We start from the raw sequence: 24,888 nt of genomic DNA, 5'->3' as shown, positions 1-24,888 counted from the left end.
ATCAGGTATAAGGCATCAAGGGATCAAGGAGCTGTAAAAAGGGCTGGGGAGCTGGGTGCAGGAGTCTGAGGCAGGAAGATTGCCAGTTTGGGGCCAACCTCTACAACTTGGCAAGGCCCTAAGCAAATTGGCAAGATTGTCTCAAAACAAATCAAAAATTTTAAAAAGAGCTAGGGATATAGCTCAATAGTAAAGTGCCTCTGAGTTCAATCCCCAGTACCAAAATTAAATTAATAAACAGGGCTGGGGATGGATGTGGCTCTGTAGTAAAGAAGCCCAGGTTCAATCCTTGGTACCAAAGGGGGGGGCACTGGGGGAAGTAGCTCAGTGATAGGAGTTTGCCTAGCATGAACAAGGCCCTGGATTCAATCCGCTGTACCATAAAACAAATAAAATAGGAGCTATAAAGACAAGTGTCTAGAGAGTCAGGAGTTGTAATGTGGGGGAGGGTCCACTGAACAAGGTATGTGGGGTACTAAAGCTGGGGCAGCAGAGAAATGGGGGAAAGGAATAAAGCATGTGTGCAAGCCTCATTTGTAACAGGAGAGACAGTGGACAGATGTGTGGAGTGCCTGCCATACATGCAGCACTTATATTGGAGAGGTGCTTGTGGTGGCAGTCTCTCCACTTGACCTAGACAGCTATCACCACCAATAATCGGACACCAGAGGTAAAATGCTTGTTAACCACAGTGTCCTGGTGAGGACTAAATGGGAACTATGGAAGGATAAGGTCACCCAAGCAGAGCAGACAAAAGGGGAAAAAAATGGTCATGAGAGGGAGGTGGTCAATGGCATAGACTGTGCCTGGGAGCTAGGAGCTGGCCCAGGAGGCATCAGGTGTGGGGACAGGCTGTGATGGGAACCTAGCCAGATTCAGGAATGTATTGAGATATTCCCAACACTCAGTTAAGTGGAGAAGTGAGGGGTCTTGTTTCTAAGGAGGACAGAGAAACTGGTTCCTGAAGGAAAGGAACAGATTTATGAGTGGTATCCTTAGGAACCAGGCACTAGTACCAATGGAGGAAGATACCTATTGATAGTGGCCAGCCAGATTGGTGTCTTCAACTGTCTGGAGCGCTCAGCCAAGACCAAAGCCAGAATATGGCAACTCTATAGTCTGCAGTCCCAGCGGGGGTGAGGGCAAGCTTCCTCCTGCTTGCACTAACCAATGATAACTTCTCTGCTCCAATAGCCAGGTTTCCCCTCGAAGATTAGGAAGCCTGAGTACTCTCAAGAAGCATATAGGTAGATGTGGAGCCAAGGAGGGCAGGGTGAGACAGAAAAGAGGTTTTTCCTCTCTAGATGTTCTCAAATACTTCCATAAAAACTGCACAGTATGTCTGAAGGCAGTGACATTCCTCAGGCCAGCAGAGCCATTCAAGCTCCCTGGAGCAGAGATCTGAAGTAAAGGCACCAAAGCCATTGCTGGTACCACCAGGAATCTTGTAAAGGCCTACGCAGTGTCTGAGAACTTGGAGTCAGATGGGAAGGGATCTACCCCAAGGACACAAAAAACACTGACCAAGCCCTGGCAGCCTGCTTGCTCAAACTTTCCTCTTTGCAGTTAAACTGGAGAAGGTGGGATCTGTACCCACCTCCAATCAAAATCACATGGACTCAGGTACCTACTCTATGGCCTCACTGGTGCCTCCATATTTTCATAAGAGAAAGAGCAAGAAGAGGTGGCAACTCTTATATTTTCTCTGCTAGGAAATTGGCAGCTGGCCACCATCAGAACCAAATAGCTCCAGGAAGCCCCTCCTTCCCTGGAACCAGCAGGGCAGGCCACTTCTGGGTTAATATCTTTTTATTAGGAGTCAGGTTCCAAACAAGGTAGAAAGCAGTGGCAATTGGGATTCAGGTAGGGGGTGAAGAGGAGACACCAGGCTTGGCCAGTTGGGCCACTGCCAAATGGGAACCCAGGGATGGAAGGGACCTGGGGAGGGGGAACTGGGGCCAGCCTAGGTGAGTATAGGCAGGTCAGCGGATGGTGTATCGTACATAGGGGACCTCGACGTCCTCGCCGCTCTCGTCGTTGCAGCACAGCTCAAGCACCAGCGCCCGCACATGGCGGCCCAGCTTTCGCTTCGACACACGGCTTACGATCTCTGTCATCCTGGGGGTGAGCGTGAGGGTACAGGTTCAGGAAAGCAGAAAGCAAGAGAAGAGGGGAGGGTAGGTGGGGGCAGAGCAGGTGAAGGGACGTAAAGTATCCCAGCAGAGCTGGGAGTTAAGAATCCCCAAGAGACACAAGACCTCCCCTGCTGACCCAGCAGCCAACTCACGGCTGATCCAACCGTTCCTTGAGCTTGGCAGCTGGCATGAAGAAGGAATAGAGCATGGACACACCCTGGGACAGCATGGTGATCTCTAATTTGTGCTCTGTCTGGAGGGGAGGGATGGGGGACAGCAGTGTCAGGGGAATGGACAGGCCAGCAAGTCACCTGAACATCTCATTCCCAGGAAGGATAAAAGAGTAAGGGTCCTTACCTTAAAGTAGTCTAGGAACTGTTTGAGGGTCATCTCCTCACCATTAGGCTGCAGCCCCTGTACCTCGAAGCGATCCCACAGTGTCCACTCTTGGTTATAGTACTGCAGCACAAAGAGGGGAGATTAAGATGAGGGTCACCCCAGAGGGTCAGCCCCTGTCACCTCCATCTCCTTACACTCATGTTAAGTCAGATCACAAAACTTTTGTTAAAACTCTCTCATGGACCCCACATCACTCCGAGTAACCTGCAAAATACTCTTACTGATGACTGACAAGATCTTATGCCACTGGAACCCTATAGTCTTCTCATCTCTTACCTGCTTCATCCTCTGACCTAATTCCCCAACACGCCAGGTATACTATTACTTCAATACCCCTGTGCAAGGACTGGTCCCCAGTCTCCACCAAGGCCTGCATGGCTTATCCCCTCTCCTTCCCCAAAGACTTAGCTAACATATCAGTTTTTGCAGCAAGATATTTCCTGACCATCCCACATTTCAAACCCCAAACTCCTGGCTGAGACTGGAGCTGGAGCTCAGTGGTAGAGCACAGGCTCAGCATGTAATGCTCTGGGTTTGATTCCTGGCACCAAATAAAATAAAATACCAAACTCACCAACCCCTGGTACTCTCAAGCCTCTCCCTATCCTGTTCTTCTTTGGGAGTTCCAAAATCATTCAAATTGATATTTATATAACCTATTTTATGAATATAACCTCAGCACCAAAAAGACGATTTGCACAAAGTAGGTACTCAATAAATATTTGAATGACTCAATTAATCAAGTGAAGCATTTAGTATACATCCAAAAAATGTCAGCTGCGATTATTTGATAATTAACAATCTCTCAGGACACAATTCATATACCCCATCTTTTCTGAGGGTGTCCACAGGAGGGAAGCAGACCAGTGCTCAGCAAGTAGCAGGTACTTAAACAACGTGATTAATGAAAAAATGAACAAAGAGTGTACAAAAGGAGTAGGTTACATGTCAACAGAAACTGACCCCGTAACAAGGTGTGATGAAAAACTAAAGCCAGCTCTATAGAGACACACCCCATCTCCCAATGCAGGCCCTTACCTGGTGACGTGGTGCAGCAAGGGGTTCAGAAAAGCCAAAGAAGGGCAGGGCCAAGTTGAGGAAACCATTCTTATAGGAGTCAAGCTGTCGGTGCCCTTGTACTACCTTGTACAACTCCAGGCACACAAGGCCAACCACAGCTGCTGTGGTTGTGGCAATGGCTGGGATGATCTTCCCTGCAATAAGCTTGCTCTGTGAGATAGGAAGACACCAAAGGTAGTAGTGTTTAAGTAGCAAGAGGTTCAGGGTCTACAGAAAGGGAAGAATGCAGCAACTTAAGCCCAGGAGAGGGTGGAACATCAGTCCTAGATTCCCCTCACCTTGTGCCGGTCTGCAGGAGGAATGTCATAGTTTTCTGCCCGGAGGTTGGATGCAGCCACAATGAAATCCATATGGAAATTGCTATCATCATCCTGTTATTAATGGGAAGAATGGATCAGATGAGGAAGAGACTTCCTAGCCTCTAGCAACACAAGTGTTCTCCATTGCAATTACCTTGCTAGACTTCCTCAGATCACAGAGAGATGGCTAAGAACCACCAATTGATTCAGAGCCACATGATAAACTCATGATCTAGGACTCTAAATCCCTAGAAATCCATTCTCAGCCCACACCCCTGCCCTACCCAGGGCCCTCTTCAAGCACCTTCTCAAAATCGATAGGACACATCTTGAATCCAGGCAGCTTGTCTGGGCTGGGCAGCGTGGCCTTCAGTTCCTCTAGACGGCTGTCATCTGCACAAAGAGAAGGATGCTGTCAGCCCTTTGATCCAAATAAGGGTCTGAAATGTGGGGCAAAAGGTATTTACGTAGATACAGGATTTGGAAAGGAGAGATATTCTAGGAAGGCAGAGGGGCAAAGCAGAGAGGTAGAGCTAGAAAATAGTACAAACCTGAAAAGGATGGAGAGAGGGGGGTAGTGGCTAATGAAGAGAGATTTCTCTAAGGAACAGAATGAAGGTGTTAGGAGAAAGGGAGATAGATCAAACAGGAGAAGTATAGATCAAACAGGAGAAGTATAGATCTTATGGAAAATGATATAGAGGGAGATAGGAAGACATGGAAGAGCTGGATACCGTAGCACATGTCTGTAATCCCAGCTACTCAGGAGTCTGAGGAGGATGGCTAGTTTGAGGCCAGCCTGAGAAATTTAGTAAGACCCAGACTCAAAAATAAAAGGCTGGGATACAGCTCAGTGGTAAAGTACTTGCCTACCATGCTGGCATGTACAGGGCCCTGGATTAAATCTCCAGTACCACACACACACACACACACAAAAAGATATATGGAGAGGAAGATGGGGGGAAATATGAATTGAATGGACAGAGGAAAAAGCAGCTAAGGGGCAGATTTGAGAATGAGGAAGAAAAGGGTATATACCAAGGGTGAGATGTGTGGGAAGAAACAGGAGAAGAATATGTGCAGATGAAAGAAAATGTTAAAAGGAAAGATTACAACAATATACGGAGAACATGAAAGGCAGATATTCTGGAAGGTAGACAGGGACAGGAAAGGAGAGATGGGAGGAGATACATGGAAGGTTAATGTAGAGAGTTTCAGATGCATTACAGATATATAAGGGAAGACAGGAGAATAAATATATAGACAAGGTGTCAGTAAACTTCGGCCTAAGTATGGAGGACAATACCAGGGTGAAGATGCATGTGGAAAATGGGTGGGGAGGGGGCCGAGATGTGTGGATGGGGAAATGGGAGAGATGTGGAAGACGACAAAGCAGGTAGATATCAGGGGAGATCACTGGTGAAGACTAAAACCCTGAATGAACAGATCAAGAAAAAAGAGAGTAAAGAATAAAACCAAGGCAAATATACACAGAGCAAGAACTTAACAAAAGACTTTCTCCTGAGGGCCAAAGTGGGAAGGAGCAGAGAGATAATCTGACTCAACTGATCCTCTTCATATTACAGAGAAAGGGATGTGCAAAAGGTGTTGGGGGTGGGGGTCAGCCTCAGGCCTGGGGTCACAGAGCCAGGGGAAGAGGACTGGTGGGGAAGATAGACTAGGGTTGGAGACAAGTAGGGGTCATAACTCCTGGCCTACTGGCCAAACACCCTCACCAACAGAAGCATTGGCGCTCTGCAGCTCCTGGTCAGAAACATGGATCTTGACACCAGACTTGGGTGTGAACTCGGGAACTTGCACAGACTGCAAAAGTGTGGCCACGGCAGCTCGGTCCTGAGAGCCCATCAGCCCATAAGTCTGGGCAAACAGGTTGGCAGCAGCCATCACATAGTCCAGATGCAGGGGCTGGGGGAAGGCAGGGGCAGGGTAAGTATATGAGCCCTCAGGTGGGGAGCACCACCTCATTTCCCATCCTCTACCTGATCCCAAGAAACCCCAGGAGGAGACTCACATTGTTGACATCAAAGGTGAGTGGGTGTGGACAACGTTTGGGCCCAGACCAGAAGGGGGCTCCGGAGCTTGTGAGCTAAAGGAGAGAGAAATTTTTGTGAAGCAGTATCTGCAATTAGAGGCTTCTCTGACAATCCTGACTCATCATCTTGGCTCCAATCTTCCTCACTATCCCTGGCTGGGCACTCAAAGATGACTGGAGTCAATATCAAAACACCCACACTGTAGTGAACTGTAGATGGAAGTTCCAAAGCCAGGGGAACCAGGGGCTTTGTTTAGCATTTACATTATATAAGATAGGAAGCCATTAAAAAAAACTCTTATTGATTACTAGGCAATGAACTAACTTATTATCAATAAATACTAATTAATCAATCCTCACAAAATACCCCATGAGGTAGATTATCATTGTTCCTATTTCACAGCTGAGGAAACTGAGGTGCAGGGAAGTGACTTGTCTAAGTTCAAAGAGAGTTAGGATTTGAACCCATAGTTCCTACAGTCCTGATGAGGCCTAAGGATTTAACTCAACCCGCACCATAGGTAAGGAAAACAGAAACCTCATCTCCATGGAGTGGGAAACAGAACAAACAGGTCTGGCATAATCATTTTTCTGAGATCCCCATAATTCAAGGTACTGGCCATGGCTGGACCAGTAACTGGGAGGTGCCTCCTGGAGAGCCCAGGCAGGCTCCTGTTGCAGGGAAATGCATGTGGTCAAATGGAACCGGCAAGTGGGCATTACCTGGTCGGGAGGGAAGTTGTGCAGCAGCTGCCGAATGTTGTTAGAGTACTGGGTGTGCCAGTGGTGGCAGGCCCAAGTCACGCAGTCAGCCCAGTTCTGTGGTCGCTGCAGCACCAGGCTGCGCTGCACGGCCTCCAGCACTTCCAATGGCTGGGTGCCCGCCAGCCGCAATGTCCGCTCCACAAACTTGGGGTCTCTATCAGGGAGCGGAGGGGCCAAGGGACAAGATTACACAGAGACCCTAGGAGTAGGCTCCAGGGCAATCCCACCTTCTCCATGGAAAGCTATTCCTGACCCCCAGCAGTATGAGGCCCAAGCATTCACTGGTTCCTTTGAAAAGTGTGCCTGGTGTTGAGGGTGACAGTGATAGAGAAAAGACAGGATACCTTGTCTGGCAGGCAGGGAAGATGGCGAGGGGGTTTGTGAGTTACTCACGTGAGGTACTGGTTAACGTTTTCTGCCGGCTGCTTAAAGAGGCCTTCAAACTCATCCCGAGCCCACTGCAGACAAGAGCATGAGAAAGCCCACCAGTGAATAAAAGCAAGTAGGAAGTAAAATACATGGCTGCTCTGGAAGGGGAAGTCCCCACAACCTTCCCCATTCCCTCAATGCCAGCACTGCAATTTAAAAAAAACAAGTGAATTAAGCCGGGCACGGTGGTGCATGCCTGTAATCCCAGCGGCTTAGGAGGCTGAGACAGGAGAATCGCAAGTTCAAAGCCAGCCTCAGCAACTTTGGGGCACTAAGCAACTCGGTGAGACCCTGTCTCTAAATAAAATGCAAAATAGGGCTGGGGTGTGGCTCAGTGGTTGAGTACCCCTGAATTCAATACCTGGTACCAAAAAAAGAAAAAAAAAAAAACAATTGAATTGATCTGAACAGTAATTACACCAACATATGTATGACAAAAACTATGGATATAGCTCAGCAGTAACACACCTCTAGGATCAACCCCTAGTATCAGGAAAAAAAAAAATTGAGTTCTGTGTATCTTACTCTATATATGCTACATCACAATAAAAAAGAAAAATATCTGCTGTGTGTGGTGGCACACACCTGTAATCCCAGTGACTCAGAAGGTTGAGGCAGGAAGATCACAAGTTCGAGGCCAGCCCCAGCAACTTACCAAAGCCCTAAGCAACTTAGAACCCATCTCAAAATTAACAAATAAGCTGGCTGAGGTGGCACATGTTTGGGAAGCTGAGGCAGGAGGACCTCAAGTTCAAAGCCAGCCTCAGCAACGTAAGGAGGCACTAAGCAACTTAGGGAGACCCTGTCTCTAAATAAAATGTAGTAAGGGGCTGGGGACATGGCTCAGTAGTTAAGTGCCCCTGGTTTCAATACTTGGTACCAACGTAAATAAATAGATAGGGATGGGAATGTGGTAAAATGCCCCTGAGTTCAATCCCCAGTACAAAAAAACAAAAAGGCTCTTGGGACTCAGCAGAAAACACAACAAAGGCTCTATCCTCTGAGAATTCCTAGGATAGGAAATAGTCATTAGTGACGTAGTTTGGAGAATATAAACGTTAGAGATTGCAATTCAAATCCCAACTCTGCTGTATATTATGTAGTTTTGTAACTTCAGGCATACATGTCAATCCCCTGACTTCCATGTCCCTACCTCTAAATAGACATTGTAACAGCAATGCCTATCTCATGGGGTTGCTAGTGAGTATATTCTTTGTAGAGCTGGGCATTTAACCCACTGCAGTCTTACAAAGTGAACGTGCCAGGCCACAAATCAGAATCTAAGGATAACCAGTGTGCTATCAGAATAATTCTCAGTGCAGTGTTAGAAACCAAACCATTCAGTGTGATTAGGAGTATGGGGGTGGGAAAAAGATCAGCTCCACCTGTCACTTTCCCTTGTTACTCTGCGGTTCCAAAGTGGATGTGTCTATATTTGTGCATCTACCACATTCTCACTAGACCATGTGTGACCTTGAACTCATGAATACTCTACCACTGAGCTACAGGCCCAGCTCCCTGTGAACATATTTAAAGGTTCCTTGAAACAGTGCCAGTTATATAGTAAGTGTTAAGGTCTTTATAGCTGCACTGTGAAGTAGTTGCTACTGCTATCCCACATTTTAGAGGAGGAATATGAAGAACAAAGAGGTTCAGTTCAAGGTCATACATGGTCTAATGAGACTGGTGGATGCACAAATATAGACACGTCCACTTTGAAACCGCAGAGTCACAAGGGAAAGTGACAGGTGGAACTGATCTGTTTCCCACCCCCATACTCCTAACCAGTCCTAATGATTTGGCCTCCAACACCGTGCTGAGATTTATTCTGATAGAACACTGGTTATCCTTAGACTCTGTATTGTGGCCTGGCATGTTCACTTTGTAAGACTTCAGCTAGATGACATGTGTGCTGTTCCGCATGTGTCTGTGTCATTCAGACAGAATTATCCTGACAAACAAGCTGTAAAACTCATTTTGAACAACTGTTAGGGAAAATTCAATATGGACTAAGTATTAGAAAACAAATAATTTGGAGATGGTAAAAAAAGGCTATTAATTTTGTTCATTATGAAAATGGTGCTTTGCTTAGATAGCAGTAGTTCTCGACTAGGAGTGACTTTGTACACCCCCATCCCCCAAGACATCTGGCAATGTCTGTAGACATTTTTAGTTGTTACAGTGATGAGGGGGTGTTACTGACATCTAGTGGGTAGAATCCAGGGATGCTGGGTAATACTCTACAATACACAGGACAGCATCCCCAGGACAGAGGAATACTCAGCCCCCAAATGTCAATCGTTCTGAGGTTAAAAGACCCTATTATACAGAAATATATCCTTACTCTGCAGAGGCAGAGTGAAATAGTAGGAAGTAAAGTGTTGTGATATCCAAGACACTCAAGCACAAAGAAGAAAAAACTATATCAATCTAAGAAATAAATGTGGTAAAACATTAACAATTGTTAAATCTAGAGAGGGAGTGGCATTTGAGTACCCAGCATAGTATTGTTTATACTTGTCTACATGCTAGAAAAACTTAAAAATAGAAGTGAAAAAAAGAATGAGTCATCCTAGAAACCTAGGCTGCCAGGCAAGAAGTGGGGGAAGGGGAGAGATTGGAGAAAAAGCACATCTTTCACTTAGGCTTACAACATCCGAAGGCTAAGGGCCTTGTGGCTGAGAGACTAGCAGCAGCCACGGGGCTACCCTCTTTCCTTCACCACAGCCACTCACCTGCAGAGTGTGCTCAATGGCATTGGGAAAGTTTTTCAGGGTACAGATGGGGATGGACTTCTCCGGTGGATCCTGGCTGGAGCTGTATGACTCTGTCAGGAAGGGAATCACCACCTGCACATTTCCCTTAGTGCCTAGTGTGCCTGACTCCAGCAGCGGCTTTCGGTAGTACACACAGCGGCGGTCCATATACATGCCTGTGCGGAGATAGAGGGGAAAGATATGAGAGGAGGAAACTTAACATCAGTAAAGGACAGGAAGACCCACAGCCCTCATACATGCACATCCACACACAACTTTGACCCTGACCTCCTCACCCGCCTCCAAACTTACGGGCATCCACATTATCCAGGGCATTGGCCACGCCATCCAGGTTTTGGAAGAAATCATCATCATAGATGCGCTCTGTGTCAGGACCCACACGGTTTTGGTGGCTTGTTACCCGGATGTGTGGATTCATCTGACGCACAGCTGCAGTGGCTGTGTCAGACTTTAACTTCTAAGGGGGTGAAGAGTTCCAGGGTGAGTGTGGAGGAACATGGCCCAGTTATTTCTGTGCTATCTTGATACATATCTATAGAGAGCCATCCACCTGAGGATTTATTTTAATACTGGAGAAGAAGGAGATCGTGAGTTCAAGAGCTCCCTGGTTTAGTAGAAGAGATAGCCTATGACAATGCCACATGGCCAGGGAAGCAGAGGACAAGTACATATTAGAGATAGTGGGCAACATCTTTTTTTTTTAACCCAACATATATTGTTCTTTCAGATAACAATACGCAGGGTTGATTTCCCCAAACACAGCCAAGTTGCTGGCACACAGGAAAGGCAGAGGCCTTTTAAAGCCTAAGTCAGGTCACACACCTCCTTGGCTTAAAATCCTTCCCCACCAGGGTAAATCGTGGGGTCTTCTCTATGCCTGGAGCACTCTTCCCCAGAAAAGGGCACTCCCACCCACTAAGGTCTTGCAGAAATGAGGCTTTCCTTAACTTTTAATATTTTTGACTATGGACGAAATACCTTCATTTTATTATTTATTTTTATGTGGTGCTGAGGATCAAATCCAGTGCCTCACACATGCTAGGCAAGCACTCTACCACTGAGCCACAACCCCAGCCCTCTCCTTAAACACAGTAATCAAGGCTGCAAACTGACCTTGGTATACTCAACTTTCCTTATAGTGTTTTTGCTGTATCATCTGCAGAACTGCTCACCAGCAACATGAACAGTACAGCTCACTGATGTATTCTATCAATATTTTATATATTATTTACTATTTGGTCTCCCCCACCAGAAACTTTGTTTTATTCTTTAATGTATCTCACATATCTAAAATAGTACCTGCTACCTTAATAACTATTTGGCATATAATAAATGAATGACCCAGTAGGGAAGGAAAGTAGATACTGGGCAGGCTAAAATATAAATTGTCCTCTACGGGCTTCTCCGCTAGAACCCTGTATAACTCAGTTACAAATGTGTGCAGAGGAGTGACCCTAGCTGACTAAACCACAATCTGTAGAAAGGCATGCTTCCAAGGTTGGCATCTGGCTAGAGTCTAGAAACTTTCATCTTTGACTCACTGAACCTAAACTGTTGATGCAAACACCATGGTTTATGTTGAACACCTTTCTTTGTTCCTTCTTGGAGTCCAGAAGTTTGACACATGAGTTCCATACATGACCACCTGCTAATAAAAGCCCTGGGTGGCTAATCTCTAACAAGCTTCCCTGATCGGCAACATTTCATGTGTCTTATTACAATTTGCAACTGGGGAAATAAAGCATGTCCTCAAGAGGGAGGACTCAGAAGAACTTGCAACTGACTTCACTCCATGCTCCTTTTCCCTTTGCTGATAGTGCAGTGTGTCCTTTAACTGTAATAAATCATAGCTACAAGTACAACTAAATATTCAGTTGTAGGAGTCCTCTTAGTGAAACACACTGAGCTTGGGAGTGGGAAAAAGCCTTATCTCCTAACTCTCACAACACCTGACTCACCGTGACATCCCAGGGCCGGAATAGAAACTGTCGGTTCAGATTTGATTTCTCAATGGTGTCCATATCTGTGACAATGATTTCTCCACCATCCCCACAGCCTAGTCCAATCATGGCAAAGTTCTTGAGCAGCTCACAGCCAATGGCGCCTGCACCCACCTAAGAAACAGCCAAGATAGATGAAAGCAAATCAGAGTGACACAGGTTGATATGAAGTATCCATGGCTCCTTACTTGTCCTAGAGCCAGCAGAAGGTCTGACACCATGTCTGCAGGTTCCAGGACTTTAAGAAATGACCCATAGCCAGGAACAGCGGTGAACACCTGAATCCCAGGGACTTGGGAGACTGAGGCCAGAGGATCCTAAGTTCAAAGCCAATTTAGCAAGACCTTGAGCACCTTAATATAACAAAGGGCTGGGGGGCCGGCTCAGTGGTAGAACATTTGCCTAGTCCATGTGAGGCACTGAGTTTGATTCTCAGCATTGCATATAAATAATAAAGTTTTTTTTTGTTTTTGTTTTTTTTAAAGAGAGAGTGAGAGAGAGAGAGGGAGAGAGAGAGAGAGAGAGAGGGAGAGAGAGAGAGAATTTTTTAATATTTATTTTTTAGTTTTCGGCGGACACAACATCTTTATTTGTATGTGGTGCTGAGGATCGAACCCAGGCCACACGCATGCCAGGCAAGCACGCTACCGCTTCAGCCACATCCCCAGCCCTAATAATAAAGTTTTTTTAAAAAAAAGGGCTGGGGGGGCTGGGGTTGTGGCTCAGCGGTAGAGCGCTCACCTCGCACATGCGGGACCCTGGGTTCGATCCTCAGCACCACATAAAAATAAATAAGTGAAATAAAGGTTTTGTGTCCAACTACAACTAAAAAATTTTTTAAAAAGGGCTGGGAATGTGGCTCAGTGGTTAAGTGCCCCTGAGTATCTAAATAAATAAATAAATAAATAACTGACCCAAAATCATCTTAATGACAAGGCACCAGAGAAGGAAACAGGGGCTACACCTGAATCTTCTTTACGGTAACAAAAATAAGGTGTGAGGTGGTTAAAAAAACAAAAAGACCCTCCCCCTAAAGCACGTAAGAAGTGGTTAGAGGCCAGAGGAAGGAAGGTAGCAGGTTTTCCAATGGAATTACTCACCAAGAAGTATTTCTGCTTGCCCAGCTTCTCTTGCAGGTCTGAACCAAATACAGCCACTTGCCCATCATAACGGTTTTGACGCTGAGGAATGTGAAAAGAGGATCACAGAGGGGCCTTCCCAGATATGCCACCAAGGATGCCTTCCCCATAGCCACGAGCTCCACTCACATACCGGGAGGCACTTGTCCTCTGTGAGGGCCTCTTTGTCTTCTGGAAGACACTCAAGGGCATCAAAGTATAGCCACTGCATGATGGGCATAAACTTCCCAGAGCAGGCCTGGCAAGGGGGAAGGAGGTGGTCAGTGGTTCACTGGGGCCTGATACAGATGGACAGCAAATGATGGAGTCAGGAAAGCATGAGGCCCACTCCACCCATGCTGACCTTCATGACCTCCTGGGCAGCAAGACCCCCAATGAAAGCATTTATGGGTGCAAGGTCCCCAGCAGCCACATAAGCCAGCTTCCGTATGAGGTCCTCATCCAAGCTATCCTGATGCACTGCCGGTAGGGCTCGAGCATTGACAGCCTGTGCTAGGGCCACCAGTTCTGTTGCATCCTCCTGGGGGGCAGAAGGAACCAAATGAGGCCCTGTCAGGCCACTGGTAGGGAAGAGAGTGGACTGAGAGGCATGGTGGGCCTTTAGAGCCAAGGATTTATGTCCTGGCTGTCTCACCCACCCCCCACTACCTCATTGCGGGGTCGAGGTGGCCGGCTATGCTGAGCACAGAACTGGTGCAGAGCCTGGAAGCCAATGTGTAGCTGAGCAGGGCGTGAAAACTTGGCGAAGTCTGTCATCACAAAGTCAGGCTCCGCCAGTGAGGCTGGCAAGGATTTCTGGGGGGTTGGATAGGGGAAGGACATTAGAACCAAAAGAAAGGATCAAAGAATTTGGAAATGCTTAGAATCATGCCCCATTGCTCCCCTCACACACTCACAAAGCTAATCTTCTTAGGTACTTTGACCTGAGTGACGATGCCTCCACGGATATAGTCAGAGAAGTTAGAAGTGTCACAGATGCTAAAGGTGTAAGGACCTATGGTAGATGGGGGAGGTCATCAGTCTGTTCACCCTCCTTCTAATCCACAATGCCCACAAGATAATGAAAAAACCATCCTTGCCCCAGCCCAGACATTAAAAACCATCTAGCCTCTACCCCAGAGCCAGCTCAGACCCCATGAGGCCCTGAGTAGTCCCTGGCCCCCATTCTCCAATGGAGACCCTTTCTCTACTCCTATCCAAATGAGCTCAGACATGAGTGGATCCCCTGATCTGCCCCATTCAAGCATCTTTCCCCTGCTCAACTCTAACACTACATATTCCTTCTCCCAGGAATGGCAATTCAAACATAAAGAAGTTCTTTCCCATGCCCACGAGCACTGATGGAGTCTGTTTCTGGTTCATCTCAGCCACTCAGGATGTGTCTCCCCTCACTCTGAACCCCAGGGATACGTTTCCTCCCTATAACATCCTACCCAGTTCTCCTCCGATGCCCCCATGGACTTAGCTCACCCAGGACTTTGATCTCTATGGGCTGATTTCCATTGAGCTCAACCATTCCCTGTACTTCTGAAAAGGAGACAAAGTCGCCACTCTCAAACCCATGTCGGGCTTCATCCAGGCAGGTAACCACACCGGGATTGTCCTGGTTAAAGAAGAGTGAGCCTCAGAAGCAGGCTCAGGGAGCAGACAGGGAGGATTACCACTTCCCATCTGCATGCCAGGCCTCCTGAGGCTGGTCTCCTCACCTTGGTGACCATAGAAACCATAGCACTGAGAGGCTGCTCTCCATTGGAATCTGTAAGGACCATCTCCTCTCCAAAGTCACAGAAGAGCTGCCTATAGTGGAAGACGACAAGACTGATGGCCAAACCCATGCACACAGGCCCTACACATCCTTCAAAGTGCAGTCAATATCTACAAACTCAGTGCCTCACTGGGGGGATCAGACAGTGCTAATGCCATATGGGGAAAGGTGAACACACAAAATATAAAATTCAGGTGGTTGAGGAGGGATGAATGCAGTGACAATCTGGGGGTCTTGGCCTGGGCCTGATATGGGTTAGTGGGAAAGAGGGCCAGGGGCAGCACTCACCCAAACAAGCCTCGTGTGTCTGCCACAACCAGCTTGATGCCATGGCTGTGACAGAATGCACCCACTCGCAACTGCTCCTCCAAGGGGGTATTGGTCAGGACCACCACCTGTGGAGAAGTGGAGGCTCAGGCCAAGGGCCCAGCCCTATGGGGAACGAGGGGAAAGGGGGAGAAAACAATGGCAGAGGTGGGGAGGGCTCAAGTAGTCCTTAAGGTATAGATGTCTGGGGTCTTTCTGATTCAGTCTTCCTAAGGAAGACTGCTGCGGGTACAATTCCACTTAGCAAGGGTGAAACTCCGTGTAGAGAAAAATGCATCCCTACATTATGTCAGGAAAGCTAAAGACATAGCTAGGCGCAGAGCCTGGAGAACAGCTGACTCACCTGTTTGACAAACACCCACCGCTTTCTGCCTACAACCTTGGATGCCCTGCAAGACCCAGGAGGAGTAAAACTGTCTTGAGCCAAAGTCTGAGCTCACTCCTACCACACCCGCCTGCTCCTGGTTCTCAAGACAACGCCTGTTTGGCAGGCAGTGATCTTTGAGTCTCTGCTCTCTCCCCAAGAGCCCATCCCTGCCCACTGAGGTGGGATGCTACTGCTGCACTAGGGTGCAGCTCTAGTGCCCTGGCCCTCAGGGACTCCTAAGGCAGAACCTCAACTCCCACAGTCCCTCGTTCCAGCTCAGAATTTTTATTTAGCAAACATCCATATAGCCCTTACCATGTGCCAACTGTTATTCTAAACGCTTAACCCTCACAGAAGCCCAATGAAGTCAGTACTGCTGCCATGCCCAGTCTACAAACAGGAAAACTACGGCACAGGGTCAAAGTGACCTGTGCCAAAATACAGCAGGTAAAGCTAGAGTTCATCCATCCTCTAGACTTCCCAACACAAAACCTGGTGCCCAGGCTGGCCTGTTAAATCCTGAATAACACTGAACAGACTAGAGATGGGCTTGGAGAGAATTAAGCAGGAGGGTGGGGGGTGTCCCAAGTACCTGGAAGCCACTAAGGAAGTCCTCAACAAGAGGCCCAGTGTGGGCAGTGACAGGCACGTAGCTGTTGAGCTCAGCGAGGCGGGGCTGGGACACCTCAGCCCGGTTTTTACCAATGTCCTCCTCCCGCAAGTAGAACTACAAAGAGGGAAGTAGAGGGGGAAAGTGAAGAGACTATGGCAGGCAGTGGGGCCAGTGCCTCAACAGGGAGAATGGGGTTGGGAAGAGGTACCTGGGAGGACAGGTCAGCCCACTGGGCAGTGCCCTGATCATGTAGGGTGACAGCCTTAACCCCACCAAGGATGATGTTCTTAGCGATCTCCACACCCAGGCCCCGCAGGCCGGAAACCAGGACGCTGGATGTCTGGAGCCGCTTCATTGCCTCATGGCCCAACACATACCTGCCAAGTTAGGGGGCACTACAGGTCAGGGCCTGGCCCACCCAACCCTACCCTCTTACCCCAGCCAGGCCTTAGCCCCACTTACAGCTGCCGGGAGTAAAGGCCCTCATCTATGTCTGCTTCACTGCCGTTCTTCGCCATTCCCTAGGGATCGAGAGCAAGAACAGGTTTAGGGAGATGTGCAGGAATGGGGTGTGGAGAGATGCACAATGATACAAAGGACCTTCCCACCCACCACCATGCCTGTCAGTCTCCAGGAAGAAGATACTCACGTTGGTTGGCACCGAGGGCACTTCGGACAACACGGACTGGGCAGGGGAGCAGTTAGAACCCGGCTTTGGATCAGGCCCGGACACGCGACGTTTCTTGGACAGCGGCGAGCTGGACATCTAGAGGGGAAAAGGAGGTTCAAAGTGAGCCTGGGGCACACAAGAACATTTTCCTGCTTGTTAATATGACTATGGGGTTAGGAAGACTAATGTATTAGCAACCCTGTTTTACAAGAGACTGACATAGAGAGATGAAGTGACTTGCCCAAGGTCACACCACTGTTGGGGGTAAGATCTGAACCCAGGTGGTCTGGCTTGCAAATCCACGTTGTTGACCACTAAGCCATTTGCCTCTCCCCAGCCCAGGAAAATAAGGGAGAGACTCCAATCCTGTGGGGTGAAGAAACGACAAGACTACTTGTGGGGAGGTCAGAGGAGGGATGTGGATTCAGGATAGACTTGGTTTCAAATCTTGACCATGTTGCTCCTTGACGGGTATCATTTAACCCCTATGGGGATCGATTTCCTCACCTGTAAAATAGGGGTGATGATACAGTTTACCTTCCCCAAGGGGTTGAGACGAGAAAAAACACAGACCTGGCACAAAGGAGATAGGCAACACCAAGCAGCCATTCTCCTCACTCTCTTCTCCCTTAATCCCAGGGATGGGGATAGGGGGATGTGCAAGAGGGAAACAATGCTTGGACAGTCATCAGGGTATCACACTCTTCAGGGTGGCATGATGGCAGGGGATACCCTACTGAGAACACAGTCCCCAGGGGGTCAGGGAGGAGTTTTACAAAGCCCAACTATCCAACCTCAAACTTTGGGAGGGGAAAATGAGTCCAGGCCAATTAAAAAGAGAAGATAGAAAACACTTCAAGTCTCATCTATATGTGGAATCCCTTAAACAGGTTAACAGTATGATAAACATTCACTAGGAGTCCTCCCTGTGCCAGATACCATACCAAACATCGTACGAGCCTTGTCTCCAATCTGTCTTCAGGTCACCCCTGTGGAGTTTAGACTACAATAGTAACCCCCAACTCACACAGGAAGAAAAAAATTCATTCAGAGATGTTTGATGACTTGACCAAGATTCCCACAGACAATGGCTGAACTGGGACCTGACCAGTATCTGCTGACTCTGAAGCCCAAGCTACTTCCCACTATTATCAAGTTTCATTCCCTCAATGGCTCTGACCCCACAAGGCAGGATTTAGCGTCTTTGCTGGATAAATGAGAAAACCTGAGCTCAGAGTCAAGTGACTTACTAAGGGTCATACACTAGGTTGCAGAGACAGAATACAGCCTGCAGTGGCAATGAACTCTGAGGGGCCACGGGAGGGGGTGGCTAGATCTAGATGCTAGAGACTAGAGGACCCACAATCACTTCCCCTCACCCCCAATGCTCCCTCCTCAAAGCACTGAACCTTTGCTTACCCTGAAGTTTTCTGTTCACATAACTGATCTTCCAACCAAGCCTTTTTTGATACCCAACCACACCAAGTACTTAAGATTCCACCCTGGCACCTGTCACACTCTAGCACTAACCACAATGACAAGAGCTCCCTACGGTCTACCCCAAGCTTACTGCCAGTCAACCCCAGGGTAAAAGGCTTTGTCTAATCTTAACAATGCTCATGAACCACATAACCCTATGCCCAAATCACAAATGGGAAAACAAAGGCTTAGAAACAACTCCACTTGCCTACCCAGAGTCACACAGCTTGTGGAGAATAGTTTGTTGAATTTTCCTGGGTAAACAGGACCCAGCTCCAGGCCCTGCCCAGAGGGCTAAGGTATGAGAGGGTAAGGGAAAGAACAAGAGGAGGTAGGAGGCTGGCTAGGGCCCATGAGTCTGCTGATCAAATTGCTGAGAATGCTAAGAACCAACCTGGATAGGAAGAGGCTCGGTAAGTTAGGAAGGAGACAAAGGCAATTACTATTTTCCATTCACTGGCTCCCTGACTCAGTGTAGGGATCTCATTTCCTCTGAGCTCCATTTTATCCAAAAGCTGGGACAAATACAACTGTCCTCAAGGGACTGCTAGGAGAGTTAAAGAAGTCAAGGTCTGTGGTCAGAACTCGGACCTGAGAACACGTGAGATCCTGCAAGGACACCTGCAGGGACCTCCAATACTCAGTTATATCTTTGCCTTGCCATTTGGTTGGTATATTTAGGACATATGCTCTCCTTACTCCTTAAATCAGAGATGATCCAGTGCCAGAAAGTTCTTTAATAACTGGAACTTTTATCTCTAGACCCCTAGTGCTGGCTGCAAGGGTCTAAGCAGGTTTGGGATAATTGATCAAAAGTGGATTTCAATTGCCAAGGTTTGGAAAAGCCCTTTCTCAAGGTGAGGAGGAGTTTGGTGTAGAAACCCCCAGAAAGGAGCTAAACATCTCCACATCCAGCAAAAATCATCACCACAACCACCATCACCATGTATACCCTCAACAAGCGCTCAGGCCCCTATCAAATGCATACTATGTGAATTGTTTAATAAAGCTGAACTGTGGCTTAGAGGGTTTCAAAACTGACCTGCAGTCTCCAAACTGATGATTGTGAAGCCAGAGCATGATCTACCCTCAAACCACAGTTGAGGGTAGAGTCCTGAAGTAGGTTTGAGAAGTGGCAGGCACAGAGCCAAGTGATCAGGATGGAGAAACTAGGGCACAGAAAAGAGATACTAAGGCCTGCCAAGCTTCCTGGGAAGGGTTAATTGATAATTCCTTGGGAATGTGAGAAAGGAAAATCAGGAAGAAGTTGTCTGAACCCAAGGAGCTCTGAGGGAGATAGAAAAGGAGATGTTAGAAGTTCCAGGGGGACCCAGCCACGGTGTTAGGAAACACTCAAATCTGCATCTCTGGAAAAGGATCTTTTGGGGAGGTCTGAGAACCTTCAGTTGGCCCCCAGACATTGCAAGGAGGAAGATGATCAGTTGCTGGGGGAAGCTGCACAAGGAATGGGAGGGAGATTTTAGAGCCCAAGGATGCTGGTGGCACAGAAAAACCCTCCACCAAAAAATAACTGTTTCTCAGGATGAGAGGTATATAACACTAATGCCTAAAGTCCCAGGAGGCTTTGAGAATGGATGTTGAGGGGCTGGAGAGGTCTCTGAGGACAGACCCTTGGGGAGGGATTTCTAATGGAATACAAAGGCCCTGCATGGATCTCTCTTGACAGGATATGCTAGGTACCATAGCTGCAGACCAGACAGAGAAAGAAAGATGAATCCAGACAGTTTTAGCCTTAAAAACGTTAGTAAGTAAACACTGGCTAGGTCCTCAAGTGGAGTTAGTTTCTCTGACCAATTATGTTCAATCCCATGCAAGCTCTGTAAGTAGATGCTTGGCGGGAGTGGGGGGTGGTCCCCTCAATTCTGATGGAGGTCTAGTGGGCCTGTTAGGGTATAATACTGGTATTCTATGAGGCTGGAAAGAGAAGCTGAGGGTTTCTGACTGAAGATGCTGGAGATCCTGAAAAGATTTGAGACCAGATTCTGAAGACTGATGTGAGATTAAGAGAAGTTAAAACCCTGGTTGGCTTCTGAAGGCAGAGGTTGGGTCCGGAAGAGGATTGTCCAACAGAATGGGGTAGAAGCCAACAGGGTCTGCAAGAACAGATGGTGGCAGGGTATTTTTAATGGAGGATCATGTATCTAAATAGTTCCTCCCTGATATCTGATGTGGAAGTTGCTAAGGCCCCTGAGCAGTAGTGTCAGAAGAGAACACCAGAAACACACAACAGGGAGAATTACCCAAAGTAGTGAAAGTTTCTAAGGGCAGATTCTAGGAACTGAAAGGAATCTCTAAAGGCAGATGCTAAGAGCAGTCTCTGAATAGAAATGCTGGGCCCAGAGGGGGTATCTGATAGAAGATGCTAGGGTCAGGTTGGGTTCGGAGACCTCAGATGTATAAAGGGGCCTCCAAAAGGATGGCCAGGGCCAAAATGCAAAATGGCTTTTCAAAGGGTCTAATCCCATTAAAGGCAGACAGTGTATGCAAGGGGCAGAGGAGGGGGGGTGGGCCAGCGGATGTCTTAAGGGAATTACTAGAGAAGGTGCTCTCCCAGAAATGATGGCCTTACGGACCCTCCCTGAAGTCTGGCCCCTCTTGGAAGCCACGAGGAGTCTAAAGGGAGATTCTGGGAAAGTCTTTAATGTCACACAATGGGAAAGGGCTTAACCTAGCAATGCTGATCCTAGTGCCCTTATGGGAAAGTGGAGGAAGTTATGGTCTGATACAAGGTTCGAGATGGAGTCAGGTACCTAAGGATGTTGAACTTGAGTCTCCATAAGCACATCTGGGTGGGTCTGACCCCAAGGTCAGATTTTGCAGCCCCTGAGAGAGAGCCGGTGGTCCCAGATGGGAAACATCGGCCGCGCCCCTGAATCTGGCACGCTCCCTTCTCCGCTGATCACTGGCACCGGAGTCACAGCGGCCCGCCCAGACATCAGCTTGGCACAGCGCCAGCCCAGGCCTCTCCACAGCCTCCCGAATCCCCTGCCCCGGGCCAGGTGCCGAGAAAGGCTGTTTGTTACCAATGCCGGTTCCCCGGGTCGCGCCGCCGCCAACTCCTCAAGGAGCCGAAGCCAAGCCCGGCCGCCACCCTCCTCCTTCTCCTCCTCCTCCCCGCCGCCTGGGCCGCGTAGAATCGCCGCCGCCGCCGCCTTCTCCTCCCCCGGCCGTTGTGGTTGTGGTGCTGCTCCCTGCCACCTTCTTCCCTTCTGCCGACACAAGATGGCGGCCGCAGAGCCCAAGGCCGGAACAAAACCCTGGGCCCCACCCCCAGGAACCCGGATGCAGGAGGGCCGCGCCCACTCATGAATCATGTATGTTCCCTGCCCGGTTGTGACTCTTTTGGTTAGAAGGGGAACAGCTCCACCTGGTGGGTACTGTGGCAGTAACTAGGAAAACAGGTAAAACAAGAGGCCACGCCCCATTGAAAATTAATAAGGAATGAATTGTTGCACTCAGACTGTCATGGAAACCAAGGAAGAACCTCAAGGCCACGCTTCCTGATTGTGAATTAGACACGAAGCCAGGTAGTTGGTTCTAACACCAGGCAACCAGAGAATGGATGTTAAAACATGGCAGCCACACCCACTGCTCATGAATAATGAATGATCTTGCAGCAGCCTGGATGCCAAGGAGACCAAGCCTGCATCTTATTCATGAATAATGCATAAGGCCCAGTGGGCTGGAACAAAAGAGGCAGGACCGCCTATTGCTGCATCTAATACCTTGTACTCTGGGAAATGGGGCTACTGCAGGGAAAACCGTGGTCCCCTGGCTCCTGAATAATGAATGATGCTGTTGCAGCAGCTCAACCTGGAAACTCAGAGAGGTCAAGAAAGGTCCCACCCAGTTTATTAATTATTCATGAGGTTGAATGGCCATAAACATTCATAGATAACCCTCCCAGCAAATAAGGATTTATGATACATAGTCAAGGCAATGTGGTTATGCCTTCCTGTTCGTGAGTAATAATAGATGACCCTGCAGAGACCAGGGAAACCCAGTGGAAAGCATAAGCCCCTCCTTCCCATCCCTGACTAACTGCTCAGGAACCAGGGCTGCCTTGGTCCAACCAAATCCAGACTCACTATTTGCCTTTGACAGGTGCCTCGGTTTCCACAACTGTAAAGATTAAAATTGTGTTTTAACCCATCCACCTCATAGAGATGAATTTGTTATGAAAATCAGAAAAAGTGAATTATGGAATGAGCCTTAGAACAATATCGCCACGCCACAAAACACTGCTAAATTTTTTAAATTACATATACGTGTATCTTTAAAATACTATGTGTGTGTGTGTATATATATATATACACACAAACATATTTACATTAATATAAAACTAGTTATGGGTGAGGATATCTCCAGCTACTACAGAAACCCCCAACTTAGGCCACTATTTCCCCATCCAGAAAATCAAAATAACAGTAACTTACCTTGCATTGGAGTTTCTTTTTCCTCTTTCCCCCTCTTTCTTTTTTTGTTCTGGGAATTGAACCCAGGGGTGCTTTACCACTGAGCTACATCCCCAGTCCTCTATCTATCTATTTTAAGACAGGGTATCCCTAAATTGCTGAAGCTGGCCTCTAACTTGAGATTCTCTTGGTCTCCTGAGTTGCTGGGAGCGTGCATCACTGTGCCTGGCTTGGGTTGGAGTTTAAATGCCTAAATTTGTAGAAAGGGTTTAGAACACTGATACATAGTAAATACTATATAACTAACAATAGTAGTGTCCTTTAAAAAAAATAGGGTATTGCCCAGGCTGATCTCACCAGAGCTCAAGTGATCCTCCTGCCTGGGCCTCCTTAGTGGCCTGACTACAGGTGTACAACACTGTGCCCAGCAGTGGTGCTACTATTAACTTGGGGAAAGGATGTTATAGCATTTGATTATTAAGACTATAGACTCAGGAACTAGACTGACTGGGTTTGAATCCTGGCTGGGCCACTGTGTGATCTTAGGCAAATTACTTAGCCTTCCTGTGTCCCAGTTTTCTCATCTATAAAGTGGAATAATAATAACATACCTCCTAGGATTTTTCTGAAGATAAAATGGACTTATAAAGTCACTAAGGGCTGGGGTTGTAACTCAATGGTGGAGCGCTTGCCTATCACGTGTGTGGCAGTGGGTTCCATCCTCAGCACCGCATATAAATAAATAAAATAAAGGTATTGTGTCCATCCACAACTAAAAATCTTTTTTAAAAAGTCGCTAAATGAGCGATTTTATCCGTATACCTGTTATCCAGATACCCATTTTTCATGCTCATTCAAAGTTTGGCTAAATATCACACAACTGGCATGAAGCCATGGGATTTGAATCCAGAGGCTCGGTTGATAATCTGGGATTACTGGGCCAGAAGGAAAGAAATGCCGAGGCCTCATCCTTCACCAGACACAGGGCTTCAATCCTGGAATCTATAAGAGAAATCTAACCGCGGATCATGCAGATGAAGCTGCGAAAACCACGCCTCTCATAAATTGGGTACAGGGCTCCTAGAAAAGTCTCAAAAAACTCGGGGCACTACTCACCTCGATTGATTGTTGTATGAATAAGCAATAAACTCTAGTTTGCACGGCAGGCTTTGGAACACCCCTTCAGCATGCCCCTTCTGAACGCTGTTCCGCCCCCTCGAGAATAATTCGCAAGCAGATACCTCTGGCGAACCAGGTGCGAAAGAGACCAAAAACTGGTTCCCACCACAGCCCCACCTCCTCATGAATAATGAAAAAAGCCGCGACCAACGAAGGCCGGGAAGCACTACGTCCGCTCAGGAAGAGCCTAGCAGATTGTCTCTTTCCCAGCCTAAACTGGGGGGCTCCTCTCCCTGGGTCCGAGCCCCAACGTGTCTAGTCTCGCAGTCCCGAGTAACCTCATCAGGCGCGGAGACTTCATCATAGAACCCGGGGTCACAAAGACCACAGATACCTCCACAATGCCACGTCGGTCCCGAACGTTCCCACTGTCACCGGGTCCTGTCCTGAAACAAGCCCTCCTCAAACCTCGCCTAGACGTTAGTAATCTCCAACTTCTCTCTCTCAAGGAAACACCCCAAATCCTGCCGGACGAGTACACATATACAGACCCTAAGTCTCCCCTAGCCTACCCCTAAGTCCTGCCTCCGAGGGTATAAGCCTGCCTCAGAGGGGTACTCCTCGAAACAGACTACCAGACTACCAAATCCCACCCCAGGGTCCCCCAAAGGTCGCCTACTAAGGGTCTTCTCAAAAGCAGACATCCCATAAATGCCACCCCGGGCCCGTAGTCACCAGATATACCCATTAAGGGATCCCCAAAGTTGGGATGGGGGAGCGCCCTCCTCCAAATGCTGTCCAAGGGGCTTGGGGAAAAGGTGCTCCAGCTCACCCCCTGTGCCGGGCGGAAGCCTCGCCTTCTTTTTGGAGATGAGCCGAAGCCACGGGGCAACGGAAGAGCAAACCACCTCGGTCGTGCAAGAAGAACCAGAGTTTGCGCGGAGGTCGGAAGCGCGGGGCCTTAGAGGGCCCCCGGTCTGGAATGTACCACAGATGCTTGGCAAGAGGGGTGTTTGCTTCTGCTCCAGTGCTTCTG

At 48.0% G+C, this 24,888-nt stretch overlaps 2 protein-coding genes across 5 annotated transcripts in view; both read right to left on the bottom strand.

Moving 5' to 3' along the window:
- The window catches only part of LOC143639426 (uncharacterized), an 831,269-nt gene that overhangs the window by 174,299 nt on the left and 632,082 nt on the right, over window positions 1–24,888 (bottom strand).
- Uba1 (ubiquitin like modifier activating enzyme 1) lies at window positions 1,792–24,778 on the bottom strand. Of its 4 annotated transcripts, XM_077107562.1 has the most exons (27): window positions 21,342–21,551; window positions 17,060–17,184; window positions 16,798–16,914; window positions 16,611–16,669; window positions 16,357–16,525; window positions 16,128–16,262; window positions 15,130–15,236; window positions 14,783–14,873; window positions 14,547–14,679; window positions 13,973–14,070; window positions 13,725–13,871; window positions 13,420–13,596; window positions 13,210–13,314; window positions 13,038–13,118; window positions 11,896–12,051; window positions 10,229–10,394; window positions 9,896–10,092; window positions 7,125–7,189; window positions 6,690–6,885; window positions 5,946–6,020; window positions 5,650–5,839; window positions 4,218–4,306; window positions 3,893–3,985; window positions 3,573–3,764; window positions 2,493–2,594; window positions 2,288–2,388; window positions 1,792–2,118 (listed from the first exon to the last, which is right to left on the bottom strand). In XM_077107562.1, exons 3-27 carry the CDS (start codon window positions 16,912–16,914, stop codon window positions 1,983–1,985), a joined length of 3,177 nt encoding a protein of 1,058 aa, XP_076963677.1. In that variant the 5' UTR covers window positions 17,060–17,184; window positions 21,342–21,551; the 3' UTR covers window positions 1,792–1,982. The 4 variants fall into 4 exon arrangements, with proteins under 4 accessions (XP_076963677.1, XP_076963679.1, XP_076963678.1 ...); XM_077107564.1 differs by lacking the exons at window positions 17,060–17,184; window positions 21,342–21,551 and adding an exon at window positions 24,685–24,778; XM_077107563.1 differs by lacking the exons at window positions 17,060–17,184; window positions 21,342–21,551 and adding an exon at window positions 24,597–24,617.

The sequence above is a fragment of the Callospermophilus lateralis genome, chromosome X (assembly GCF_048772815.1).
Source record: "Callospermophilus lateralis isolate mCalLat2 chromosome X, mCalLat2.hap1, whole genome shotgun sequence".
Taxonomy (NCBI): domain Eukaryota; kingdom Metazoa; phylum Chordata; class Mammalia; order Rodentia; family Sciuridae; genus Callospermophilus; species Callospermophilus lateralis.
This window is presented reverse-complemented; position numbering and strand designations above follow the sequence as displayed.

Bases quoted from the DNA above. Each gene is read 5' to 3' on its own strand.
- Uba1 (XM_077107564.1), bottom strand. From the start codon at position 16,914: ATGTCCAGCTCGCCGCTGTCCAAGAAACGTCGCGTGTCCGGGCCTGAT. The intron at 14,874-15,129 runs GTGAGTGCTGCC...CTTCCACTATAG, and splicing joins GACACACGAGGCTTGTTTGG to GCAGCTCTTCTGTGACTTTG. The intron at 12,052-13,037 runs GTGAGTAATTCC...GCTGTTTCTTAG, and splicing joins GCAAGCAGAAATACTTCTTG to GTGGGTGCAGGCGCCATTGG.